The 25,941-nt window shown below is 32.8% G+C and overlaps 1 protein-coding gene across 9 annotated transcripts in view; it reads left to right on the top strand.

Moving 5' to 3' along the window:
- Positions 1-25,941, top strand: part of LOC126815495 (MYCBP-associated protein) — a 45,646-nt gene that overhangs the window by 16,272 nt on the left and 3,433 nt on the right. For 4 of the 9 annotated variants that reach the window (XM_050541174.2, XM_050541172.2, XM_050541168.2 and 1 more), the window contains exons 2-20: positions 8,644-8,795; positions 9,487-9,596; positions 9,877-10,042; positions 11,558-11,723; positions 12,253-12,372; positions 12,628-12,691; positions 12,834-12,916; positions 13,093-13,104; positions 14,757-14,878; positions 15,535-15,647; positions 15,886-16,108; positions 16,393-16,465; positions 17,050-17,237; positions 18,170-18,316; positions 19,105-19,218; positions 20,181-20,418; positions 20,744-20,839; positions 25,133-25,239; positions 25,548-25,751. In XM_050541174.2, the coding sequence (XP_050397131.2) occupies positions 8,644-8,795; positions 9,487-9,596; positions 9,877-10,042; positions 11,558-11,723; positions 12,253-12,372; positions 12,628-12,691; positions 12,834-12,916; positions 13,093-13,104; positions 14,757-14,878; positions 15,535-15,647; positions 15,886-16,108; positions 16,393-16,465; positions 17,050-17,237; positions 18,170-18,316; positions 19,105-19,218; positions 20,181-20,418; positions 20,744-20,839; positions 25,133-25,239; positions 25,548-25,751 (2,498 nt within the window). Of the gene's footprint in view, positions 1-8,643; positions 8,796-9,486; positions 9,597-9,876; positions 10,043-11,557; positions 11,724-12,252; positions 12,373-12,627; positions 12,692-12,833; positions 12,917-13,092; positions 13,105-14,756; positions 14,879-15,534; positions 15,648-15,885; positions 16,109-16,392; positions 16,466-17,049; positions 17,238-18,169; positions 18,317-19,104; positions 19,219-20,180; positions 20,419-20,743; positions 20,840-21,609; positions 21,625-25,132; positions 25,240-25,547; positions 25,752-25,941 lie in introns of all 9 variants that reach the window. The other 5 variants (XM_050541166.2, XM_050541169.2, XM_050541171.2 and 2 more) reach the window with 5 other exon arrangements.

Genomic DNA, 25,941 nt, shown 5'->3' with positions numbered 1-25,941 from the left:
TTAAATTTTTATACGCTTGTCGCCCTTGTTTGAACTGTCCACAATTGGTTTGTGGACACTCTGCAGGTCACAATTTCTGACAAAACTTGAAACATAGGTTTATATCCCAAAGATCTTGGTTCCTTTCAATATTCGCAGGTGTTGGACCGTAACTTTTTAGGTTGTGGACTCTAGAGGTCAAAATTATTATCCAATTTAGATGAAACTTTAAGGATATGTTTATATCCCAATGATCTTGTTTCCTGTTGATATTGGCACATATCAGAGCCTAACTTCCTGGATTATGGCACCTGATTGTACATAAAACACGTTTTTAGCTTGTGGACCTTCTAGATGTCATACTGTAAGTTTTATTTCATTTAAAAAAACGTTCAAATATACCACAGTTAACGTAGTTATGGTTGAGTTCATATTTAATAAATGCCCAATAAAATGGCCACTCCCCATGATGCAAATAATGTAAAAGCATGCAATAGTGAATACCAAGGTTGTGGGCCCTCTAGATGTCACAATTTTTATCTGATTTTAGTGATACTTAAGAGCCATTCCACGAGAAAACCATGCAGAAGGTTCGAAGGTGGGGGTCGGCCTATTGATTTCATATTTACTGGGTTTGGTCGACCCATCCAGCCTATTCCCAGCCAAAATCGCCGATTTTAGAAATCAACCGTTTCTAAGATGCAGCCCGATTACGTTTTTCGGCTGATTTTCGTCATTTTCAGGTCAAATTTCGACCATTTTTGTTACATTGCTGTCGCCGTTAATCGACCAATGACGAACTAAGTTTTGGTTGGTGATTATAGTCCAGATCTCACCCTACCTTATTATAATGGTCACCCAATGCAACCTCTCTTTCTGTAGGTGTCATGGCACTACACAAAATACATGTCTGCAGACACCTGAATTATACTCTTTCTTCAAATTGCGATAACTCCACTGGAGCAGGGTTTGCGATAAAAATGAAAATCGTTTTATTTGCAGCTTGACCTGTTCTAACAACATAGAAAAATAAAATCGTTGTCAACTAACCTTCAACAGCATGAAAATTTGTGTCGAAAGTTACGAAATTCGTCACTTTTCGCGTAGAATTTTAGTTTCTAAAGTGTTGGGATTTTGCCCGTATATTCCGGACATGTCCTACGCTATTTTCCAAATGTTTGGCCAGGAATATGCCCAATTGGACATCAAGATATGATGAATAATATTCAGAATTTCAAAATTAATATACATGTAGTAAACTGAGTGTATAACTACCACTCATCCCGATAATTGTTGATAATAGGCTGGATTGATTAGGTAATTAAGTGATCGGCGTATTTATCGTACTATTTTACGTCTATACACCTACGTTGTTTACCTGCTTAATCTGTCTTGCTTGACTGACTTATTACTTTGTCGGGAAAGTCATCAATCTAATCTTGAACAGAAGTTATTGCTTTTTTTTGTCGGAGAGAGAGAGAGAGAGAGAAATGGGGTTTAACGTCCACTCGACACAAACTAGGTCATTTCGGGACTAACATATGGTTTAATTTTATTTCAATAATTCGCTTGCGCGTAGGGGTCTTTAGCAGTGGGAGGAAACCGGAGGACCCGGAGAAAACCCACGAGGTTGGACAGGCGACCCTACTCCTTGTCACGTACTGCCGGGGATTCGAAACCACCTTTTTTGTCGGACTTTTCATCAATACAATAAGGGTGAGTATCAACCTTATCTACGTGATTACCTCGATGGTTTCTCCATTGCCGGAAAATTTAATCTCATTGATATCAACCGACAGCACACTAGTCCTTGATGTAACATATTATCCTAATAATATATAACACCCCAAATCAATGGACAGTCATTATAAATTTCAAAACCTCTGTCTATTGTTAGCTATTAAATCTAACTTATTTTCCGTAATGAAACTACTTCTTTTCAGACACCATATATAAGTTCCTATATACAGTGGCACTTTCTCGCGTTCTCGATTATTGCACGAAAATCGCTTACTATGTAAGGCAGTGGCTACTACGAAACGACTGTATATGTTATATGTTAACGGTCACGTACGCTCCATGCCGAAGTTATGTATGCCTTTTACAAGTGATTTAACAATCAATGTAATTTTAAAATACCATTTTACGAAAATGATTTGACATCACCACAAATAATTCTTATTTCGGACACCTTTCTTCATTTAATGACGTATAAACGAAGACTCGTAATTTTGGGGGAATATTACTGGCGTGAATTTGATTGAAACAGGCACCGATCGGCAAATCTCATTCTATCGTATTTCGAAAACACGTAATTTTGTAGGAATATTACTGACATAAATTTGAATACCATACGGGAATTAAATATGAATAAATGGTTGCCATGCAAGATACACCCACATTTTGCAAGAGATGGACAGGGAACAAGCTAAATAAAAAGCGATTTTTCGTACAACCAGGGGCCATTATCCAATATGTTACAGTCCGACATGCGACAATGTCAAAAGAATCAAGATCTTTGGGATATAAAAGTATATAATATAAAAGTTTCATTTAGAGGGACTTCAAGATTAAAACATGTTTTTTCGTATATTCAGGGATCTTAATTCAAGAAGCTACAATGTGATATGCGCGAATATCGAAAGGAACCGAGATCTTTGGTATATAAACATACATTTTAAGTTACATCAAAATCGGATAAAAATTGGAATTACATACTTTTACACTATTTGCGTATGAGGAGCGGTCATTTTGTCGGGCAGTTTCTCTCCGATTTTCATGAAATTTCAAACTTAATTGTCATTAGGGCGTAACGGTGATATAATGAAACGGTTTTTAAAATCGGATAAGAATTGTGATCTCAAGAGGAACTTCAAGCTAAAAACGCGATTTTTCTTAAAATCGGGGGTCATATTCCACAAAGTTATGGTCCGATATGCGTGAATATCAACAGGGACCGAGATCTTTGGGATCTAAACATAATTGTTTTAAGTCTCATGAAAATCAGGTATGCCTCGAGAGTGTCCACAACCTTGGAATTTTCACAAAATTCGAACTCCGCCATCTATTAAAAACGTTTTTAAAAATAAAATAAAAATTGTGACCTCTTGAGGGGCTACAATCATGGGCCATAATCCAGGAAGTTAAGATTCAATATGCGAGAATATCGAAAGGAACCGAGTTCCTTGGGTTATAAACATACCTTTTAAGTTTCATCAAAATCGGATAAAAATTTTAACCTCCAGTGTCCACAAGCTAAAAACGTGTTTTTTCACAAAGTCCATGAAGTTAAGGTCCGATACATGCAAATAACGACAGGAGCCGAATTCTTCGGGACATAAATCTATATTTCAAGTTTTGTTGAAAATGGATAAAAATTGTGACCTGTAGAGTGCCCATAAACAAACTGTTGACGGACGGGCGGGCAGGGGCGGCGACAATATACATCCACACGAGAATGTGCGCGTACAAAAATAGCGAGGTGTTCCTACTTTTATTACGTGCGAATTTGAATATTTTGTTGACACGTGATTTTTAATTGTGGTGTGAATCCGTCTGCTTAAATAATGGTAATAGTTATACCCCTTTATTTTCGGTAAAATTTCTGACAAGAAAATTTTTGAAATCCCAACTCTAACTCATTTGTTTTTCAATATTTTCGAATGAGATATGGTTTGTCGATAGAGCAACGTGTGAACTTCAAATTGTATCCCTGATGACCTCGCGATTGAAGGTCACGGTGAAGGCTAAATAGGCAATTTTCATGGAAATTGGGTCTGTTTTGAATAATTGTCGACTTTCATCTGCTCCAACTCGACTGTTTTTCAAAATTTTGAATTGAAATTTTTCATAGAAAAAAAATGTTTAAATAATCAGGATTTACATTTTAGATCGAGAATTTGCGAAAATCTATATTCACTGGGAGACGCCATCTTGGATTTGTAGACTGAATACCGAGACTGGATATTTTGGCAAAGCGGGTTGAAGGGGAGTTGGAGTTGATATATTGACTACTTTGAATAACAATATTGGCGATTGGGTACCTGAATAATCCGCCAATGTATCCCAATCAAAACTAAAGTTTTTGGTAACTTTCGACACAAATTTTCATACTTTTGCAGGTTAGCTGACAACAATTTTATTTCTTGTTGTTAGAACCGGTCAAGCTGCAAATAAATTGATTTTAATTTTTATCGCAAAACCTGCTCCAGTGGAGTTATCGCGATCTGATGAAAGGGTACATTTCAGGTATCTCCAGACACGTATCTTGTGTAGTCTCCTGACACCTATGGAAAATGAACTTGAACCGGGTGACCATGATAATTTGATAGGATAAGACCCCAACTATTACGAACAACCAAAACCTAGTTCGCCAGGGTCATGCAAGAGTGGTCGTAGTGCGACAAAAATAGATAAAATTTGGCCTAAAAATGACAAAAATCATCCGAAAAACGTAATCGGCCTGTATCTCGGAAATGGTTGATTTCTGATATCGGCGATTTTGGCTGGGGAGTAAGCTTGATGGGTCGACCAAACCCTGTGAGTATGAACTCAATCGGCCGCCCCCCACCTTCGAACATCTGCCTGATATTGCATGGTTTTCTCGTGGAATGGCTCTTAAAATGTATGTTTATAACCCAAAGATATATGTTTATAACCCAAAGATATCGGTTCCTTTTGATATTGGCACTTATCGGACCATAACTTCCTGGATTATGGTCCCTGATTGTACAAAAAATCACGTTTTTAGTTTGTGGAACCTCTAGAGATCACAATTTGTATTTCATGTTAAAAAACATTCAAATATATCACCATTACACTGTAATTATGGTTGATTCTGAAATTCATAAAAATCAGACTGGAACTGTTACAAAAATGGCCATTCCTCATACACTAATAGTGTAAAAGTATGTAATACCAAGGTTGCTGGCCCTCTAGAGGTCAAAATTTTTATCTGATTTTGATGAAACTAGAAATATATGGTTATCTCCCAAAAAGGTTGATTCTTTTCGATATTCACGCATATCAGACAGTAACTTCATGGATTATGGCCTCTGATTGTACGAAAAATTGTGTTTTTAGCACGTGAACACTCTAGAGGTCACAATATTTATCTGATTTTGATGAAGCTTAAAATATATGTTTATATCCCAAAGATCTTGGTCCTTTTGATATTGTCACATGTCAGACTGTAACATCCTGAATAATGGCCCCTGATTGTACAAAAAAAACCCATTTTTTTTAGCTTGTCCATCTCTTGCAAAATGTGGGTGTATCATGCATGGAAACCGCTTGTTCTTTGATTTTAAAAACTGTTCAAATATATCACTGTTACACCATAATTTCAGTTGAGTTTGAATTTCGTCAAAACCTGGAGGTCCTGTGTTCGATCCCTGCTTTGGCAGAGAAAGTTCATCGGGATTTTCCGATGTGGTTTCTCCTTGTTCTTCCTGGACCTGGTAAGGGACAACGTATAGTAGTTTGGATGGGACGAAAAACCAAGGTCCCACGTATACATTGGTGTGCAAGTAAAAGATTCCTTGGAGGTTGGAATTCGATATAAGAGTAGGCCATAGCGCTGCTGTCCGGGCAAAATTTCCCTCATAGCACACTGTATGGTGTATGCACATCTTCATTAGCTTAGTCAGAGCAGAACAGTAGGATGTTAAACCCCAATTCATTTCATTTCATTTCCATTATTTTTGCTGTATACACAAATGGGGAATAGGTCATTTGGGTATAACTCTTAATTCAATTTCAAAATTGTGGATCTTATATTACAAACATGTTTTGCGGATATTGATATTTATCGATTTTCAATGATAATTCCAAGAGTTAGCCCCTTGATAACGGAACCTTATTAGGAGTCCCGGGACAACAGTTGTCAATTTTGTCATTATGAAATTTTGGCATTTTAGAAGGATGACCCCTATTGATTTTTGACGATTTTTGACAATTTCTGACATTGGTCACAGTTATTGTTGGAAGAACGTTTGAGCCTGTCAAAGAGACAAAAATTACCATTGGCATTAGAGTCAATGTGGAAACTAATGGTGTATTGTGTCCATGTTGTGTCTACAAAACCAATATTTACAAATACAGTATATATTAGAATCATTAATTATAACAAAATCTATGGATATTAATTCTAGCTGTACAAACTAGATTTATTTTTATAATACAACTCAGGAAATCAATAAACTTATTGTTTACTGCCCCCTTTATTTGTATTTATTGTTCATTCTGTGCTCTAAAGAAGAAAAATTGATTGGGGTCATTGTGAGTGTGTTTTTCATTGGTACAAGTAGTTCACTAAATTGATATTTTTTGTGGAATGAATAACTAGTGTTATTTAGGATTTGTTACAACAATAAAGTCTGAAGTTATCAATGACAATTGCTGATTTCCAATCAATAATAGTCTTCTTATCTGGTGCGAACAGAATTAAAGGAAGACAAATGAGTTTGATAAATAACTGCAGTATTATAAGTGCAGGATAACTGCACCACAAACAAGATTCACATGACAAACACCATCAATAAACAACAAATGCATTATACAATTCAGATAAATCTTATAGCTTGATTATAGGCCTACTAACAATGGGTGAAGCTATACCAAGAAAACACACTAGTAGTTTTAAATGTCCTGATGCACCATTTGCATTTTCATTTAAATATCAAAATTCACATACCAATTATGTACTCAGATTGATTAATAAACATTTAATTAAAAAAAAACGAAATCAAATAACTAGGCTATATTAGTATAATAGCTCCTGACTTGGATTCGATTGTATTTTAACTAGGCCCATTAGGTTTCTCTGCTACTGATAAAATATTGTTATGCTTGAGCAGCATAGATCTATAGTTTCACTTCTGCATATCTTTGTAAATACTGAATGGAATTGAATCATTTGTGGACAGACTTTCCCATCAGAGATTCAATTTCACAACGTTGCAGTTTGCAAGGGATTCCTATTGCTTAAAATGGAGCATCAGGACTTAAAGTATCTTTAAAATTTTGATAATGGAATTCAAAACTTAATACAATCAATGTATCCAACAAATTAAAGCCTATTCCAATTTGAATTTCCATACATCTTTTCAAGAAACAAAGTTGTTACTCAGTCTCTTAAAGATACATTATGGAGATTAGATAAAGAGCTGGTAGTTCTCAGTATAATAGTTAAAAATTAGATAATGTAAAGGGAATTTGCTGAAAATTTCAGTCAAATTGATCCACTCTGAACCAAGATTTTAGCGATTGAATTTTCGTCCTAGCCTCAGTCATCATTACTAAAGTCGGTACCATAAAAAACATAGTCTCAATTATCCATTTTATGATAAAATCATGAATGAAAATTGAGCAGCAAATCAGATCCTAATCAAGTAAATATCGCAGGCTAGAGTTGACATCGAGAGTTGATTATGGTCTGGATAAGTTAATTAATGTCTAATTAATAATTTAGATAACATTTCAGGCCTATAGAAAGACCTGCAATAGGCATATTTGGCTCTTGCATAATATATGGTTAACGTCCATGTTTAGTTATGATGTTAGTTTAAGATTTTTGGGTTACCTTAAAATCTGTCATGAAATCTGTGACTTGGTCATAAAAGATCCTATTATCTGTTGTGGCCCTCTCTGCTGTCTTTAAATATTTCTTGTTAGTCTAATATTGACTGTCACATCACACAACTTTAAAATGGCTTCACAGAAAATTAATTTATAACCAGTTTAGTACTGTATATATTTTATGGAAAATTTACCATGGAGCTGTGGCATGTTCGATCAAAGTCTCCTAATCTGTATTCTAAATATTAGAGTTTTAGACATGTCAATATTTATTGAACCCAGATACTTGTATGTCATATTAGGTTGTGTTATACATAATGGGTATTAAAAAATACGTAAATTCCACACCAGTACAGATTTTATGATACCTTCATTTTATGCACGTCAGTTACAAATGGACGTCTGCTTTTGATGCGTTGAAACCAATCTATCAAGATCAATATGCGTTTAATCATACAAAATACTATTATCTGTCTTTCAGATAATTCCTAGTGATATAGTATTTTATTACTACTGGTGTATATTAAATAAACCGTTGTCTAGCAATCTTTGAGGAGTTGGGGATTCATGACTGTCAATAGCTTGAATTACAATAGTCCAGATTAACTCTTTCACCATACTTTCTCGCATAATTTGACAGATTACTAAATTTCACAGATAAATCTTCATTACTGACCGTTCTTCAACAGGTTTTCATTTTTGATCGCTTCTAGCTTTCACAAGAATGTATTTTTGAAGTGTTGAATTTGATTAAATTAATTGTGAAATAGTGGAAGGAAAATATGCTGAACTCAAACAGTAAGATGTTGGGTAGAAGAGCCAGTCGGGGTAGTCTAGGCAGACGTATGTCAGGACCTCGTAAGTCTTCTTTGATATTTGGGAATTAAACAGACTCTTTTAAATGGGTTTCTTTTAGCCAAGTACAGCATTTGAATTAATTTTTACAGGAGGAGCCTTGAGTGTACAGATTAGTGAAATGGTAGACATTCTAATTATTGACTGAACTGAAGACCCCTCGTGAGCAAATATAGAAAATTACAATGTAGATAAATTACAAAACTAAGCTTATTTTATTGACTTTTTCAGATCGATTAAAAAACAAAAAACGAGATGGAACACCAGAGAAATCTGCAACTCCTTCTCAAGACACGACTGACGAGAATCGACCACCATCACCAAATGTCATCTGGAATGAAGAAATTGAAAAATTACAGATTAAATCCGAAGAAATATTGAAAGTAAGAGACTTTAACAAGAATTTATTTGGGTCTTTTTAGTTGGTATGCTTAAAATAGTTTGATTTTTTAAAACCAAAATAATGTCCTCAATTGAAACCATAAATTCCAATTAAAATTCAGATCATGATCATAAATATTATTCAGAATGCAATATACATGTACTACATAACATAAGAAATATTTGTGTAAGAGGTCAATGAAAGGGAATGCATGCTTATTGACTCTATTCCTATAACTGACAGTGATTTCTAGTCAACTAATTATGGCTTCTGAGTATGTCCGATGAGCAAAGTTTTGAAATAACAACACAAGATTCAGCACTTTAAAAAAAAGAAAAATCAGACTCTTTGTTTTTGCTTGTTGTTGAGTAGCTAGGTTCAGGGTACACCTACTCTTCAGTGAAGGAGATAAGTGTATATACATGTAAGAGACACGCAATATTTAAACAATTTCTTTAATTTTCATGGAAAAAAATAAGTGCTAAAGGTGGTCATGACTCGTGACAGACAATACCTAGCCAAGAAATAAATTTTGGTATTTTGACTAAAGGACTTTTCAAATGTACAAAAATTATCCCATTTGAAAGGTGGTAATTGTAAGCATACCCTGCCTCATGCAATGTAGATTTTTGTTGTCATTTACTCTGATAAAGATGGTGAAGTTTTTGCTACTATAGAAAATTTGAATTTAGTTACATGAACCAAAACCTCCAGCTGAAAGGAAGAAAACACCAGTGTCACAGAAAATCAGTGTTAGAAAATTAAAACCTGCTTCAGAATGGGATAAACCTAAACCTTTCAAGTAAGTCCATTTCTGACATTTAATTAACTTTTACAAATGTATCTGAAAAAATTAAGGTTTGATAGTAAAGTAATTTACAAATGAAAATAGGCCATGGAATTCAAGGAAATATATAAAATGGCTGTATGAGTAATATCTTAACCTTCCTTGGTTTGAAAAATGTTGAACATCTTGATATGCATAAAAAAAAATTCTATTTCCATCTGAAATATGAATAATTTGTGAAAATATTCATACATTGCCAATGTCTACATAGATTTATTATGTTAAAATGTTTCAGTATAACCGTTGCCCGACCAGCTTCTGAAGATGCCCCATTAAAACCTATAAATTATTCGGGTTATGGCGGACCACAGTACAACAGTAAAGGTGATGTTCTATCCCATAGTTTACTGGGATCATTTGATGATTTTCACAATGAAGCTGTTAAAAGAGGAGACTTTATAGTAAGTACAATTTTAAATGGTAATGATAAAAACAAACTTTTTTCTAATTCCTCAATTAAACTACAACATGAAACCATATGAATGGGAGACTTGCAAGTACCACAAAAATCCCAGTAAGTTTAAACAGGTCAAACCGTACTGATGATGGATCTACAGTACCACAAAAATCTCAATAAGGTTAAATAAGTCAAACCACACCGATGATAGACCTGCATGTACCACAAAAACCGCTATATGGTTAAACAAGTCAAACCGTACTGATGGTAGACCTGCAGATACTACAAAAATCTCAGTAAATTTTAACAGGTCAAATAATACTGATGGAAGATCTACCTACAGGTACCACACAAATTTAAGTAAAAGTTCAATATGTCAAAAGTTCGGAGAAAAACTGAGATACACCAGCATTCCTTTCCTTCAATTCCCCAGGTTTAGTGCTCATGGTCTAGATTCAGTACGATTTGGTTAAATGGTTGATCTGGGTGACGGTACAACATAAATAAAATGAAGGTTTTATTTCTTACTTGATCTTGGTACCTGAGAAATTATCTTTGATAATTGATGGTGGAAGGTAGGCTGCATGGTAAAATTGGAACTTTGACCGGGACTGGGGCCTAGCTGGAAATTAGATAACTCTTGTCGGGAATACTCCACCCTACAATTGTCTGACAATTACATAGCTCTGTCAGGGGTACCCCACCACTAGAAATGTCTGTCAGAGTGTTTTTGTAAAATCTGAAGATGTTTGGTACACTGCTATACGATTTTCATGTGGTACACTTTTGAGCTCATCTAGCCTAGTTGGGGGCATGGCATTTTGGACGTGGAATACTACACACCCACCTTCAGATACCCAGCAGACTTACATTCTGATGATACCCGATATGCATGCATTGATACCATCCATATAGGAGAAAATTGGTACACTTTTCGGCTAAGTTGACCCCCCTGGGCTCCCACTCTATTATTTTTAGCAATGTAATTCATTACCATTACACATTACATTGAAAGTTATTAATTAGCATTACCCATTACTTTATTTTTTGTAAACAATAAAAAAAACACACCTTATTTTTTCTACCATGAAGCAACTATGAAATCTCACTATAACAGATATTTCTGTATGGATTTTCATTTCTATGAAATATCACATCAAGCCAAAGGTAAATTTTTTAGGGAGGGGCAATGCATGACAAAAACTATTGTTCTAACTGTATGGCTTTGAAAAATAGACTGAAGATATAGTTCACTACATTAGATAAAATTAGATAATTAGGGTAATTAGATAAAATTTATAAGCAATTCAAATAGTTTGTCTATACAATGGGGAAATTATTCAGCATGGCTGTAAAACAAAATATATTCAGATATATGTTATATGAAGTAACCTCCTTAAAAGTTTTGAAGCATGATTAAAATTTGTAAAGTAATGATGTACTAAAACCAAATATCCATTTTAAGCATTTCACTTTTTGTGACAATATGGGGTTTGTATATCTATACACTTTATTCCAGAATGTTGAAACACCAAGAGTTGACGTTGACCAATCAGATAAACCAACATTAAAATATCAAAAAGTTAAACAATCTAATATACGAAAGACAGCTGATGAAAACAATGCTTTGATTAATTGGCAGTTAAAAATGATAGAAAGAAAGAAACAGCAAGGTTATATATCTAGTAAGTAATTGAAACATAGCCCATTTTATCCATACTTGTTTGACATTATTGTCCATGTTGTCCATTATTGGGGAGCCACATTACGAACCAAGGATCAGGGGTTTGATTCAGGTGTTGGCCGAGAAAGTTCCCCAGAATTTTCCAGTACAGTTTTCATTTGTCAGTAGTGTAGGATCAAGGGCCTGTCAAGGAATGTTATCTAGTCGTTCGGATGGGATGAAAAACTGAGACTTATGCCTGTCTTCATTATCCGAGTCGGTGCAGAACAGTAGGATGATAAACCCCATTTCATTTCATTGTCCATTATTGACACTGTTATTATTGTGTTTAAATATGCCTAATTTGTGATATTTGTTGGGGTCAAAGATATCTGTAGTAAGATAACTCCCATCTCCAACCAAAGGTCCCACCCTGCTGCATTCCCTTGTGGGTTCACTTTAGTTTGCTTCCAGAGATGTGTGGTCATAATATTAATTAGGATTTACCCTTTCTTAGCCAACAAGGATTACGATTAAATAATATTTTTCAGATTTATTACAAGTGAATCCAGAGGATTTAACAATGAATCAAGCTGATAATTATCGTAAAATGCAGGAAAAACGTGAACTTATAGATAAAACTATTCCAGCTGTAGATTATGGGAAAGGCTGTAAGTTTGTTTATATTTAACATATTTATATTACAATAAATCATTTATTACATTCAACAGGTCTCATATCTCTTGAAAAAAAAAAACACAGACTCATGTCAACAGTCTTGTCGTTACAAAATAAATCACTCAGACACATTTCAACGTCTCACCTATTATGTTTTCTTTTTAGATTATATCAAGAAAAGTAGGACATTAAGCCCCATTTTTCATTTCATTTCATAACATTACCTTCTAGTTTTAACCTATTTCCAGATCGTGTTGGAAGTGAATTTTGGAATCAGCAGAAATTACTTGGTGATGAAGTTGGAGGAGTACAGTAAGGATATGATTTTTAGTTGAATATAATTTCAGGCACAGAGATTGACCAATCTTTAAATGTTAAACTGTGTCTGATTTCTTTCAAATCATGTGAAAATTTGTTGTTAAGAAACTGAACATATTTGTCATATTCTTTTCAGCATGACATTGAACCAGACGGAATGTGGTAATTATCCCCCTTTAGAACATGTTGGTATACCACAGACCATACGACAAGAGAAAGGTAAGCTGGATATATGTACAATATTTATTGATCTCAACATAAAAAATGATTATTTTTTTGTATCCTGCAGAGCAATAAGCTTACGATCTTTTGATCTAACCTCAGTTTTTAGAAAGTAAAATCTCTATTATTATTTATAAATGTAAATAATTTAACTTATCTTTTCTTACCATAAGATTTGACAAGTCGTAAGTAATAATTTAATTATAGCATATTAAAGTAATTATGTTGTGTAAAAGGATATATAATCAGTTATTTGAACATATCTTTCTTTCTCCTTTTATATAGACGTTTGTGTAGAGGCCCATTTTTAAGATATAATAGAAAACAATTTTAACTGATTTTCCCATACTGAAGATAGGGTTCCAAATCATCCTGACTATTATAGTCCAATTGTTTTTATAAATCTGCAATCTGAGATAATAGAATTAAGATCATTAATTGTTCAGAATGGTTTTTTTTATTACACGCCCACATTTTCATGTGGACGTTTATTGTCGTCGACCCTGTCCGTCCGTCCACAATTGTTTGTGGACACTCTACAGGTCACAATTTTTATCTGATTTCAACCAAACTGAAATATAGGTTTATCTACCTAAGATCTCGGTTCCTTTCGATATTGGCATGTATCAGACCGTAACTTCATGGATTATGGCCCCTGATTGTACGAAAAATTCGTTTTTAGCTTGTGGACCTTATAGAGGTCACAATTTTTATCCAATTTTGTTGAAACTTGAAATGTAAGTTTATAACCCAAAGATCTCGGTTCCTTTCGATATTCGCACATATGTTTGAATATGTCACGGTTACACCGTATTGTTGGTTGAGTTCGCATTTCATGAAAATAGAACCAAAACTGCCAGACAAAATGGCCTCCTGTCCACGCAAATAGTGTAAACCCCTAGAGGTCACAATTTTGATCCGATTTTAATTTTATTCCTGTAGATATTCGCACATATCTGATCGTACCTTCCTGAATTATGGCCCTTGATGTTACGAAAAATCGCTTTTTGTTTAGCTTGTTCTTTATCCATCTCTTGAAAAATGTGGGCGTATCCTGCCTGGCAGCCGCTGGTTGATTTGAAAATAGAAATCTTATCCAGACATTGACAGGTCAGAATTGCCCAAATGAGATTCCTGTCTTTTCATAATAAGATATAATTAATTTGTAACATAGAGAGTGTCATTAATCTGCTTTTATGTATGCTTGTAGTTATGTAGTTGTATAAAAATCTGTGGTGCATGTAATGTTTGTAAAGCTTTTTATGTGAGTGATTATAAATTTTAATCTTTTAGAGGCATTTAGTAACTGGATAGAGCAATGAACTATAACACATACTTATGGAAGAACAATTACTGATTTATCTAGGCGACGTTTCAACGTTGCTTGAAAACGTTGAGAGAATACTCTTCGAAATGTTGCCTAAATGAATCAGTAATTGTTCTTCCATAAGTATGTATTATAGTTTATTGATTATCAATGTCTTTAATCTACATATTGGAATACCTGTAATTGATAGCCGAATCAGATTAATTGAACAACATGCAAAATAGCCAATTATAAACAAGTAAGGGCTAAAGGGTGATTGTTGTTATGAAATTAAAACAAAATATATATGGTACATGTACATAATCTATATCCCCATTGAAATAAAGGAAGGGATCTGCTTTTGTGTTTATTTAGATTTATTCATAAAAGAAAAGATATCTGTAAGTTAAGTCTTCAATATAAAAATTGAGAAGCATACCATAATAGGAAATATAAAAATGATTATTTTTAAAAACTATAGAGAATGCAATAATATATTTGTTGACTCTTTTATTTATTGTTTTATTTTAGGTTGGACTTGGGGTGAATATCACAGAAATGAAGTTCATTATCCCTGGCATAAAACGCCTTATCTATCGGCTCGTCAAAAACAGTTACAGCATCTAATCAATGAAATAGATCCACATCAACCAGTGAGTTTGGGCATTTTTGGATAAAAGAGAGTTGCTTCCCTTTACATGGAAAAGCGACTCAGAATTGTTGTAATAGACATAGATATTTTTTATTAAAGATACATTATGGGAGATTAGATAAAGAGATGTCAGTTCTCACTATAATTGTTAAAAACTAGATAATATAAAAGGGAATTTGCTGAAAATTTCAGTCAAAATGATCCACCCTGAACCAAGATTTTAGCGATTGAATTTTTGGCCCAACCTCGATCATCATTATTAAAGTCAGTACGATAAAAAACATAGTCTTGATTATCCATGACCATTTCATGATTAAATCATGAATGGTTGTCGAATAGCAAATTGGAACCTAATCCAATAAACATCGCAGGCTAGCGATGACACCGAGAGTTGATTATGCTCTGGATAAGTTAATTAATGTCTAATTAAAAATTTAGATAACATTTCAGGCCTAAAAAAAGACTTGCAATAGGCAGATTTAGCTCTTGCATAATGTATGTTTAAATCTACATTCTAATTGTGTTGTGTAAGTAAATATAATTTAATTTCAACAAGTCTGTTTACTTATTTTGCCAGCCGATCTATATTAATAAAGTGATATATTCTACTGTTCTACTGACAACTTACTGTACATATGTCATTTTATTTTAACTTAGAATTTTGATGGTTTAGAAATCATAGGAACTAACAGACCTGTACAAAAATCACAGGATATAGAATCACATTCTGGTTTAACAGAAATAGAAACAGAGGAGGAAGAAACTTATGTGTAAGTTAATGTATAACTTTATAGAGCTTTTAAAACCCTTAAAACTTTCAAATCAAGGAAATGTAGACTTCAAGTCTTAATTATCTCAAAATTGGGACATTTGGAGATTTAAATATATTGGAAAACCATTCCGAGAGAGATAAAATTTCCCATTTTCTTATCTGTCAGTAAGAAAGTATTTCAAAATAAAATAATTTGCATTAATCAAATATTCATTTTGCTTAATTTCTTTGAATAGAGATCCATTAAGAGACCATCCAGATGTTTACCCTGCACCTATATTTGGTCCATCTCTTGAGTTTGCTGGTCAACCTGCGAGATGGACAGGTGATAGTCACAGTTTTCAAGATCAAATCGGTATAGAAGCTAGAGTTACATTTGAAGCTTATACTAACGTGAGGGTAACATCTTATTTGGAAATAGTTAATAATGGAACAACATCTATATACTTTGATTGGAAGGTAAGAATATTTAAAATGCTTGTTAAATCATTTGCTTACACCTACATAACTAACCAGAAAACAGGGTGTTTATTCACCTAAAACTTGAATTTCTTTAATTTGATAGTATCTTAAAGTGAGTAGGCCATCTTAATGACATTTTTTTACCACAGTAGGGGCCTAATCTTCCAAGCGATTTTAAGAGAACTAATTTTTGGTCAATAAGATCCATTCACTAATTCAAGGAAAAATTGCTTTTATGTAATGTAATTTTTTGTTTAATCTTCAGTACACTTCTATTTCAGAAACTACCAACTGAAAACCGATTTGAACTGGTCAAGTCATATATCCAACGATTTTATTTCAACAACAGCAGTGGTAAGATCCATTTGATTATAGAATCTTAATTAAATAATTTGGTTGGGTTAAGGTTGTTCAGCATGGGTGGCCTAGAAGAACCTTCATAGTTGTTCCAACTGAGTTTCCAGGTTTGAAAAAAAGGAGAATTTTTAAAGTAATTTAGATTGTAAAAATTATTCTCCTCAAATGCATTAGATATATACTAAAAATCAAATAAAATTCCCACTGGCATACAAAATATTTATTAAACAAACCTTCTGTTATGTATGCTGTGGCCATTTTGGATGCACACCACTTTGACAATCACCGTTTCAAATGTACGATTCCAATTAGAACACTAAATCAATTAATTGCATAATGGTGATTGATTGAAATGCATTCAGTAATACAAGTGAGGTACTGCCAGTATGTTTTTAGGGCCCTGGTGTTATTCATGTTTTGTGGGGCCCCCGCCCCTATTGTGGCACCATTACCATCCCCTCCTCACAGGTCCTTGTCATCACCCCTTAAGCCTTAAGTGTTAAGCCTTATTTTTCAATAACTATTTTTGTATTTAAATTTTAAATGGAATTTTGTGTACAGTTTATTATTTATTATTTTAGGTGTGATTCTACCAGGAGAAACAATGAAGTTTCCATTTGTGTTTAAATCTGAGAATGCTGGAGTATTTACAGAACAATGGAGGCTTGAAACTAGACCTGTAGTATGTGGAGGGGCAGCTTTAATTGTTACATTAAGAGGAGTAGCTTTACAAGAGGATACTTATAAAATACATAGAGAAACAATAGAGGTTAGAACCATATATATTATATATATTCAGTTTTGTTGATATATTTAAAGGTATGTTCTCTCCAGAAGAATTGGGTTAATTGAATGTATGACATTTCTTTGGAAAACGAAAAAATTATATACAGACTTAAAGGCCTGATGTGCCATTTGCATTTTCAATAAAATATAAAAATTTCTCTAAATGTGTACTCAGATTGATTATTTAACATTTAGTTAAGAAAACCTAATCAAAATACTAACGCTAGATAACCTCCTGGCTTGGATTTAATCGGATTTAAACTAGAACCATGTGCCACCAATAAAAGATGGTGGCGTCTTGTTATGCTCAAGCAGCATAGGTCAATGAAAATTCAGCTCAACATAACTTTTTAAATACTGAATGAAATTGAACCATTTTTGAACTGATATTCTTATTAGAGATTAAACTTTCACAATATTCACGCATCAAGTCTTTTAAGTGGTTAAGCTTAAAATAAATATAATGATAAAGGCAGGCTATCCTGTCAAACACAAATTTAGCTGACTTAACTGAGTGTATTCATGTAAGTACATGCTGTCTTCTAGTAAAATATTTGGCAACGAACTCTGAATATGGCTGTTTTATTCACTTTCATGGTTTCTAGATAACCCTACAGCATTTTGTTTGATAAATCTATACTCAACACTACTGTATCAATACATAGGTTTTGGGTTTAACTAGTATGCCTGTTGTCTACTGGCTAATTGAATAACTCACTTCCTGCAGATATTTCCAATTTTCTGTTAAAATAAAAGTGGTGATTTGTTTAGACTCGGTTGTGACTCATACTTTTTTTTATTTGCAAAAGAGCATAAATTTCTTTGAAAACAGTACAAATGCTAAAATATTACAAATGACAAATTATTGTTAAATATTATTAAACGTTAAATATTGTTAATTTATTATATTAACAGCAACATCTGAGTGATAAACAAGCTAATCAAGTTGTTAATCAGTTATTATATGAATTAATTGATGGTATAAGAACACCTGAACGATCACGATCACCTATAGATGCTTATATCACAGAAGAAGAAACCTTTAAACGTCTAAATCATGGTGTAAGTTGAATTTTGAACATAAATTACATTTAAGCATCTCCACTTGTAATGATTGGTTAAAATTCAGTAAAATAAAAAGATTTCTTGGCTTGTTTCACAAAATTTTAACTAAAATAAAATCCAAATTTTAGTAATTTGATTGGATAATATTAGATTGATTTTAGTGCTTAGCCAATCAAAATTGAAGTATCTACTAAAATTTGGATTTTATCTTTAGTTAAGATTTCGAGAAACAGGGGGCTCAGGTTCTCAGGATACACTGACGGAAATGTGAAGATATTGGATAGGGGATACTGGCCTTATTTCTGTGGTTACATTTGCAACACAAGGAGGGAATTCTTCCTGGATAAAGACATTATTAAGATACACAACAGAAATAGTGAACTAATTTTGATAGTGCTATCCACAGAGATAGAGAGCCGAATGGGGTTTAACATCAACTTGAAATAAACTAGGTTATTTTGCTATGAACATATGGGTTAATTTTATTTCTATAATTCACTTGCATGTAGCAGCTGAAGGAAAACCATAGGATCAGGAAAAAAAACATAAGGTTCGGCAAGCAACCCTACTCCTGGTCACATACAAGCTTGGGATCATATATACCCAGGCCACTTGACTCAATTAAAGACCTTGTGATCTAAATTGCACTCATTATACCACTGGACCACACACGCACCCACCCTGCTAACCAAAGCCTACCAATATATATGACACCTACTATAACAATAATTTAAACAATATTGTAAGGATTTTAGAGGTATGAATTGTTTGATTTTATTTAATAGATGTGTTATAGACATGAACAGGTAGAAGAATTAAAGAGAATATATCTACAGTTGTTTACGTTAGATAAAAGAGATGATCAAAGCTGGGATTTATCAATTGATAATCTCAAACAGGTAATGTACAATCTATTATTTTAGTATATATGACAGTGCAATTCATCCATACTTTTAGGTGTGTTTCTTACAGTTTGATTACATCAATTATTGCACCTTCCAAAATTATTTTCACTGGTAATTGAAACTCTTTTTATGAACAAGAAAAATAAATTGATTTATAAGCTTCTTATAATAGATAATATAGACATTCTATCCTGTCAATCAGTAAAATTGACTGATTCTGTCATATATTTCTCTAAACTGCTGACTATAATCAGGAAAACCTCATATATTTATATTCTTGATGTCTTCACCATTGTTATATTATTTAAGCATTGAGTTGTACTGGTATGTTGGGCATAGTGTCGAATTAACCATCAAGCAAATAAGGCAAGTGCCTTTGGGCCAGCCAAAAATCCCGGTCACAAAAAAATAAAGTAAAAAAAAAATTTGGATAATTATCAGACGATGATAATAAAAATGCTTCCCTTTATTTTCTTGTAAATGAATGGCATCGTTCTTCTTCTACGCATTGGTTCTAAATTTTTTTGTAATACATTTTCAGTTGTTAAATTTACATTTCTTCCTTTTATCGGTGAACCCAAAATATCTGTATTTTTATGCCACCTTTCAAAATGTGCCTTAGGGCCAGCAAAGTCTTAAGGCTTAATCTCAGCCACCGAGTGCAAAGAAACTTTTGGCACCCCCCACACTAAATTTTGTTAAATTATAATATACATTCATTACATATTTTTTTATGAATTAGTATTTTGTTTCGATTAAATATCTTCTTTGATAACTCAAAGTACAATTTTATGGATACACATTTTGTGGATTTATTACAATGTAACGCTGCAATGAAGACACTCTCGTCTTTATTGACTGTGATAAAGTTTCCATGTCCTTATTGTGTTTACATTCTTATTATTAACTGGATTTACAATAATCTTTTTCATAAATTATATTTGAATTTTTCATAGAAAATATTAGAACTACCTGAGGATGATGAATTAAAAGAACCAATGTTACAGCAAGTTAATTTAGCTGTACAAAAAATATCTTTTCTACCTACATTACCTGTTATACAAGAAATGGAGAAAGTGGCTTATGAACAAATTTCGGAAGCCATTGACAATATCTGTGGTTATTCTATATACTTACGTAATGCTGTCGGACTTCCAGAAAAAGATTTTGAGGAAAGTTTGGAAGGAGATTCAAGTAAGTGCAGATTTTTGCAATATGTTTCTTAATGGGAAAGTGTGATTTTATTTGGAGATGAGTATTTAAAGTGGTCATTAAATTAAATATATTTTAATGGACAGTTGATGTGGGAATGAAATGAAGTTTATGTAATTATACAAATTTACCCATATGTGATCTTACAAGGAAAACAAGAAGATTCTGGCACCTTTGTAATTTGTATGCCAAAAACTATGTCGTATTTGTTTCCGGGCAAACACAAACATTTCAAAGTTGAATTTAGATATCTAGACTTGAATGGTTAATGACTTAATCATCTAGTTAAAATTGTAATTTTAATCAGCAAAACCAGAACAGACAGAAAATATTGAAATAAAAAAGAAAGGCGGTCGTAAAACTGCAGCTAAAAGTTCTAATGCTGAATTAGACCTTCCACTGAGTGAGTACCGTGTAGAGCCTTAGAAAGCTGATAGGCCTAGCTACAAAAATCAAAATTAGGTTTAGTAGTTTCATTAGATAGATACAATAGAACAGCTTTAGAAGGTTTATTTAATAGTGCAAGGTACTATATCTTGCTGGTAATAGTTGTAGACCTACTGGGTTCCTAATATAAATAGATTTCTTTCAGAAACAAGAAGAAAAAACGATTACCGTCTGCTGTTAAAAAAGTTTTTATAATAAACAATTTTAGAGCAATGGCTAGTAGATAAAAAGTGTTTTGATTCATAGTTTGTTCCTGTTACAAATTTATTATTCTTTTTCAATTTTCTATTTCAATTTTTTGAATCATTAAAAAGGCATTATTCAGTTTGACTGTAAAGATACATCAGACCCATTCAAATTAGATTGTATACAAAATTCCTTGTTCTGAGTAGGCCATTACTTAAAGTTTTGATAATCACGTGTGTCTCAGAGTTACTTTGAATATATTAAATAAAATTCATTACATGTATTTTCTTGAAAGTGATAATTTATAATGATGCCTCTTTAAGTTTCATAATTCAAGTAGAAAATATTTTTTGTTGATAATCATTTTAAAACTTCTTGAAAATTCCAAAGAAAACAGAAGAGAATTAATTATTGTTTATAGTATTTGTTTGGATTAGTATTCTGTAGTTTCGGGGGGTTTTATTTCATGATTTTTTTTTAACATTATTTTTTTAATATTTAGACAGTTTTTAATTAGATGATTACATTTTTTGCTATTAGGAAATACAAAATCTAGTAAGTATGTTGAGTGATTTGTGTATCTGCTGTGGATTATAATAAGGAATCTGTGCTAGTCTATTTGTGTTTTTGAATACGGTATTTCTATTTTACTTGCCCATCAGAAATTTGACTCTTAAGATTGAACAGTTGAATTTTATTTTGTTATTATAAAAAAATAATCTAGAAATCTGGGGTAATTTTCATACTTTGGTGCATATTTATTATTATATAAAGGGGTATACCGTAATAGATGTTTTAAAAATATTTATTGGGCACCATTTCTGTCTTTTATGCTTCATATAGCTTATGTTGGTATTTAAACAGATTTTAAGTTATAAATTTATCTGCACCTTACTATTCATATCCAATAAACCGAGTAATATGTAAACCAGTGACCAACCACATGGTCATTGTAACAAGAAAGCTTATATCTACACAAAAAGCTTTGCTGTAAAATGTAGTAGAGAATCAGCTCTGACTTCACTAAAAGTTTTGCAGTCTGTTTCACTGAGGTTTTGCAAAAGTCTTCTTATACCTCAATATAAGATGACAGACCTGAAAGTTTTGAAGAAAACAAATAATGAGGTTCTTAAATAGAGTTACCTCCCCTTACCTGTTAAACAAAATTCCTTTCACTGTTGTCAATATTGTTCAATTAATAATAAACCACACTTTGATTTATTGCAAAGTCACATTGCAAATACATAGCTTTTAAGAATTAGATATTTTCCCCAACGAACTAAATACTGTGGTATTACCGGCCAAAATTGTGTATAAGAAAGAATTGATAGGGGATTCCCAACAGTTCATGAAGTGAATTTAAAAGGGTTGATTTGGTTCTTGTTCAAACTTGTTGAGTAGGCTACTCAGAGGTCACATACCTTGATAGGTCTATAGTGTGTGCACTGTGCACCATGTTATACAACCATATTTTCATGTGAACGTATATTGTCGTTGCCCTTGTCTGTCTGTGAACGTATATTGTCGTTGCCCTTGTCTGTCTGTGGACACTCTACAGGTGACAATTTTTATCCGATTTGGACAAAATTTGAAATATAGGTTTATCTATCAAAGATCTCGGTTCCTTTTGATATTGGCATGTATTGGATTGTTACTTCATGTATAATGGCCCCTGATTATACGAAAAATCACGTTTTTAGCTTGTGGACACCTTGGAGGTCACAATTTTTATCCAATTTTTGATAAAACTTGAAATATATGTTGACAACCCAATAATCTTGGTTGCTTTTGATATTCGCACATGTCGGACCTTAACTTCCTGGATTATGGTCGCTCTAGAGCGTTTGAATATATCACAGTTACACCATAATGATGGTAGAGATCGAATTTAGTGAAAATCGGACCAAAACTGCCGGACAAAAAGGCCGCCCAATCTAATTAAAATGCACATTTATATTTTGTTTTTTAGAAGCCCACATTTTCATGTGTACGTATATTGTCGCATATTGTCGTGGCCTCTGTCCACAATATGTTTGTGGACACTTTACAGGTCACAATTTTTATTCGATTTTGACGACACTTGAAATATAGGTCTATCTTCCAAAGATCTCAGTCCCTTTCGATATTGGAATATATCGGACCATAACTTCATGGATTATGGCCCCTGATTGTACGAAAAATCCCGCTTTTAGCTTGTGGTCCCTCTAGAGGTCACAATTTTTATCTGATTTAAAAAAACGTTTTAATATATCACTATTTCACTCTAATGATAGTTGAGTTCGAATTTCTTAAAAATCGGACCAAAACTGCCAGAAAAAATTGTACGCAAATAGTTATGGATCCTCTAGAGGTCACAATTTTTATCCGATTTTGATGAAACTTAAAACATATCTTTATATTCCCAAAATCTGAGTCCCTTATGCTCATTTCTGGATTATGGCCCCTGATTGTACAATTTTAGCTTGTTTTTAGCTTGTTTGAGCGTATCCTGCCTAGTAGCAGCCGCTGGTTTATAATTCTGATGGCCTCTACTACATGAAGATCTGGTAGTGGAAGGTCACGTCAGAGGTCATACGAGCAGCTTTTGACCCTATGACGTCAGACATTCGGTTAACCAATCAGCGTTGATGTTTCTCATGGGTTACCCACAGTTCTGTGCACCTCGCACGGAAAACTCACCGTAACAGACGGTTTCATTAGCTAATCCCTCACATCATCCAGAACACAGATATAACAACTCTTCCAGATCTTAGTGAAGTAAAACTAAATTTTGAACTATAATAAACAAAACAAAAGAGGTTCTGTGTTTTAATCAGATTGGGCCGCTCCCTGTATGCAAATAGTGTTAAAGTATGTAATATCAAGTTTGTTGACCCTCTAGAGGTCACACTTTTTATCCGATTTTGTTGAAACTTAAAATATATATTTATATCCTAAATATCTCAGTCCCTTTCGATATTCGCACATTTCAGACCATAACTTTCTGGATTATGGCCCCAGATTGAAAAATCATGTTTTTTTTAGGTTGTTATCTATCCATCTCTTGCAAAATGTGGGCAGTACATTGCCTGGCAACTGCTGGTTTACCTTGCCATAAATATATAAAATATGATCTTGGCATATTAAGGTTCGCTGAAATACATTGTGCAAATATAATTTATACTTGAATATAATTAAATTAGTTGTAAAGGTGGTAGTAAGTAAACCAGAAAAAGAAAGTAAGTTTATTATCATCCTGAAAGAAATTAATTTTTCTGCTTAGCCGCTTTTTTATTATATAATCTAAAATTATACAGTCTGTAACATTGGCTTAAGAAAATTACGCTTAGAGCTTTCTTTTTTTTAGTGCAGTATTTATAATAAACTAATACAATCAATGCGACATTTTGATTTAATATTTTTAATAATATTTGAATGTAGAATTTGTTTAATATATCTGAATACAGATTCTTGATTAATGCTTTAACAATAGATTATTAGAGATTAAATACTTGTCAAAGTAAAGATTATTTAGAGGCCTGTATGTACTAAATAACACAAAAATAATGAGCCAAGAGATTTATTTTATTAACTAATCTACTGAAAATATGTAATCTGTAACCTTAGACTTGAATTGATTCAATATTTTTTTAACAAATTTTTCACGTCCAAAAATGCATATTCTTAACATTCTGCTCCCATAAATTTGTAGCCATTTATTTAAGATTGACTCCAAAATTATGTATAAAAAGACATTCAAATTGACCAAGTGCATGTGATATTATCCTAGTTGGTGCAGAAAAGTAGTATGTTAAATCCTGTTGCATTTCCTTTTGCATTTCCAATGACTTTCTTTAGGTAAATTCAAACCTTATGCAAATATTGAAAACCAAATTTAAGTAGATGCAAAATAAAATACTTTTCAGATAAGAGTCCTATGTAAGTGATGCTATTTGATGAAGCAGTTTGGCTGAAAAATTCATTATATATTGTAAAACTGTACAATGTAATCTATTGGTGAATAACATGTAACTATGTGTTTTATGTGTATATTATTAAAAGAAAACTTTATTTTGAACTCTAGGTGAAAGTAAAAGAAGTCGAGCCAGTGATAAGAGTAAATCAGAACCAAAACAAGAAAAGAAAACTCCTTCAGCAAATGTACAGAAAGGATCAAAAAGTGCAAAGGAGGTTTGTACTAAATATAAAGTAAAATTCCCACATTCAATAATTATTTTATAATCATAGATAAGATTTTTTTTTCATATCATAAAGCATATTACATGTTGTGTTCAATAAATTGATAATTAAGATGGAAGCTGATTTCATTAATTTCTTTCAGAAATTTATGTTGACGGAAATATTGCTTTAATTTATTTTCACGATTTGCTTATCATAAGATACTGTAATTTATTTTTAAAAAGGGCATGAAATGTGTTTCAATTAATTTTTTCAACACTAAAATATGGTTTAAATTTACATAATGTCTTCCATCACAGCAGACGCCAAAACCTCCACCCACTGATTCTAAAGGAAAGATAACTCCTGCACCCAAGAAACCACCAAGTCGTATGGGAACCATTACACCCGGTCCAGATAGAGAGAGGACAGAGATATCAGCTAATAATTCCCCTACACCCACCCCTGAACCTAATTCAGATTCTATTCTAGACAGAAAATATAAAGAAAAACTTTACAGTATGGTATGTACTGGTATATCTATTTATCAGTAGTCAGGTTTCAGATTTGACACATTTTTTGATAAATGTTCTGTTCTTTAAGAAGAAAATAAACATTATTGTACACTTTTGAATATGAATAAATATGGACTGTACATCATAATTTATTTAATAGTGTATTATTAAAGTAATATACACATTGCATAAGTGTGTA

Source organism: Patella vulgata, chromosome 3 (genome assembly GCF_932274485.2).
Source record: "Patella vulgata chromosome 3, xgPatVulg1.2, whole genome shotgun sequence".
In the NCBI taxonomy this organism is placed as follows: domain Eukaryota; kingdom Metazoa; phylum Mollusca; class Gastropoda; family Patellidae; genus Patella; species Patella vulgata.
This window is presented reverse-complemented; position numbering and strand designations above follow the sequence as displayed.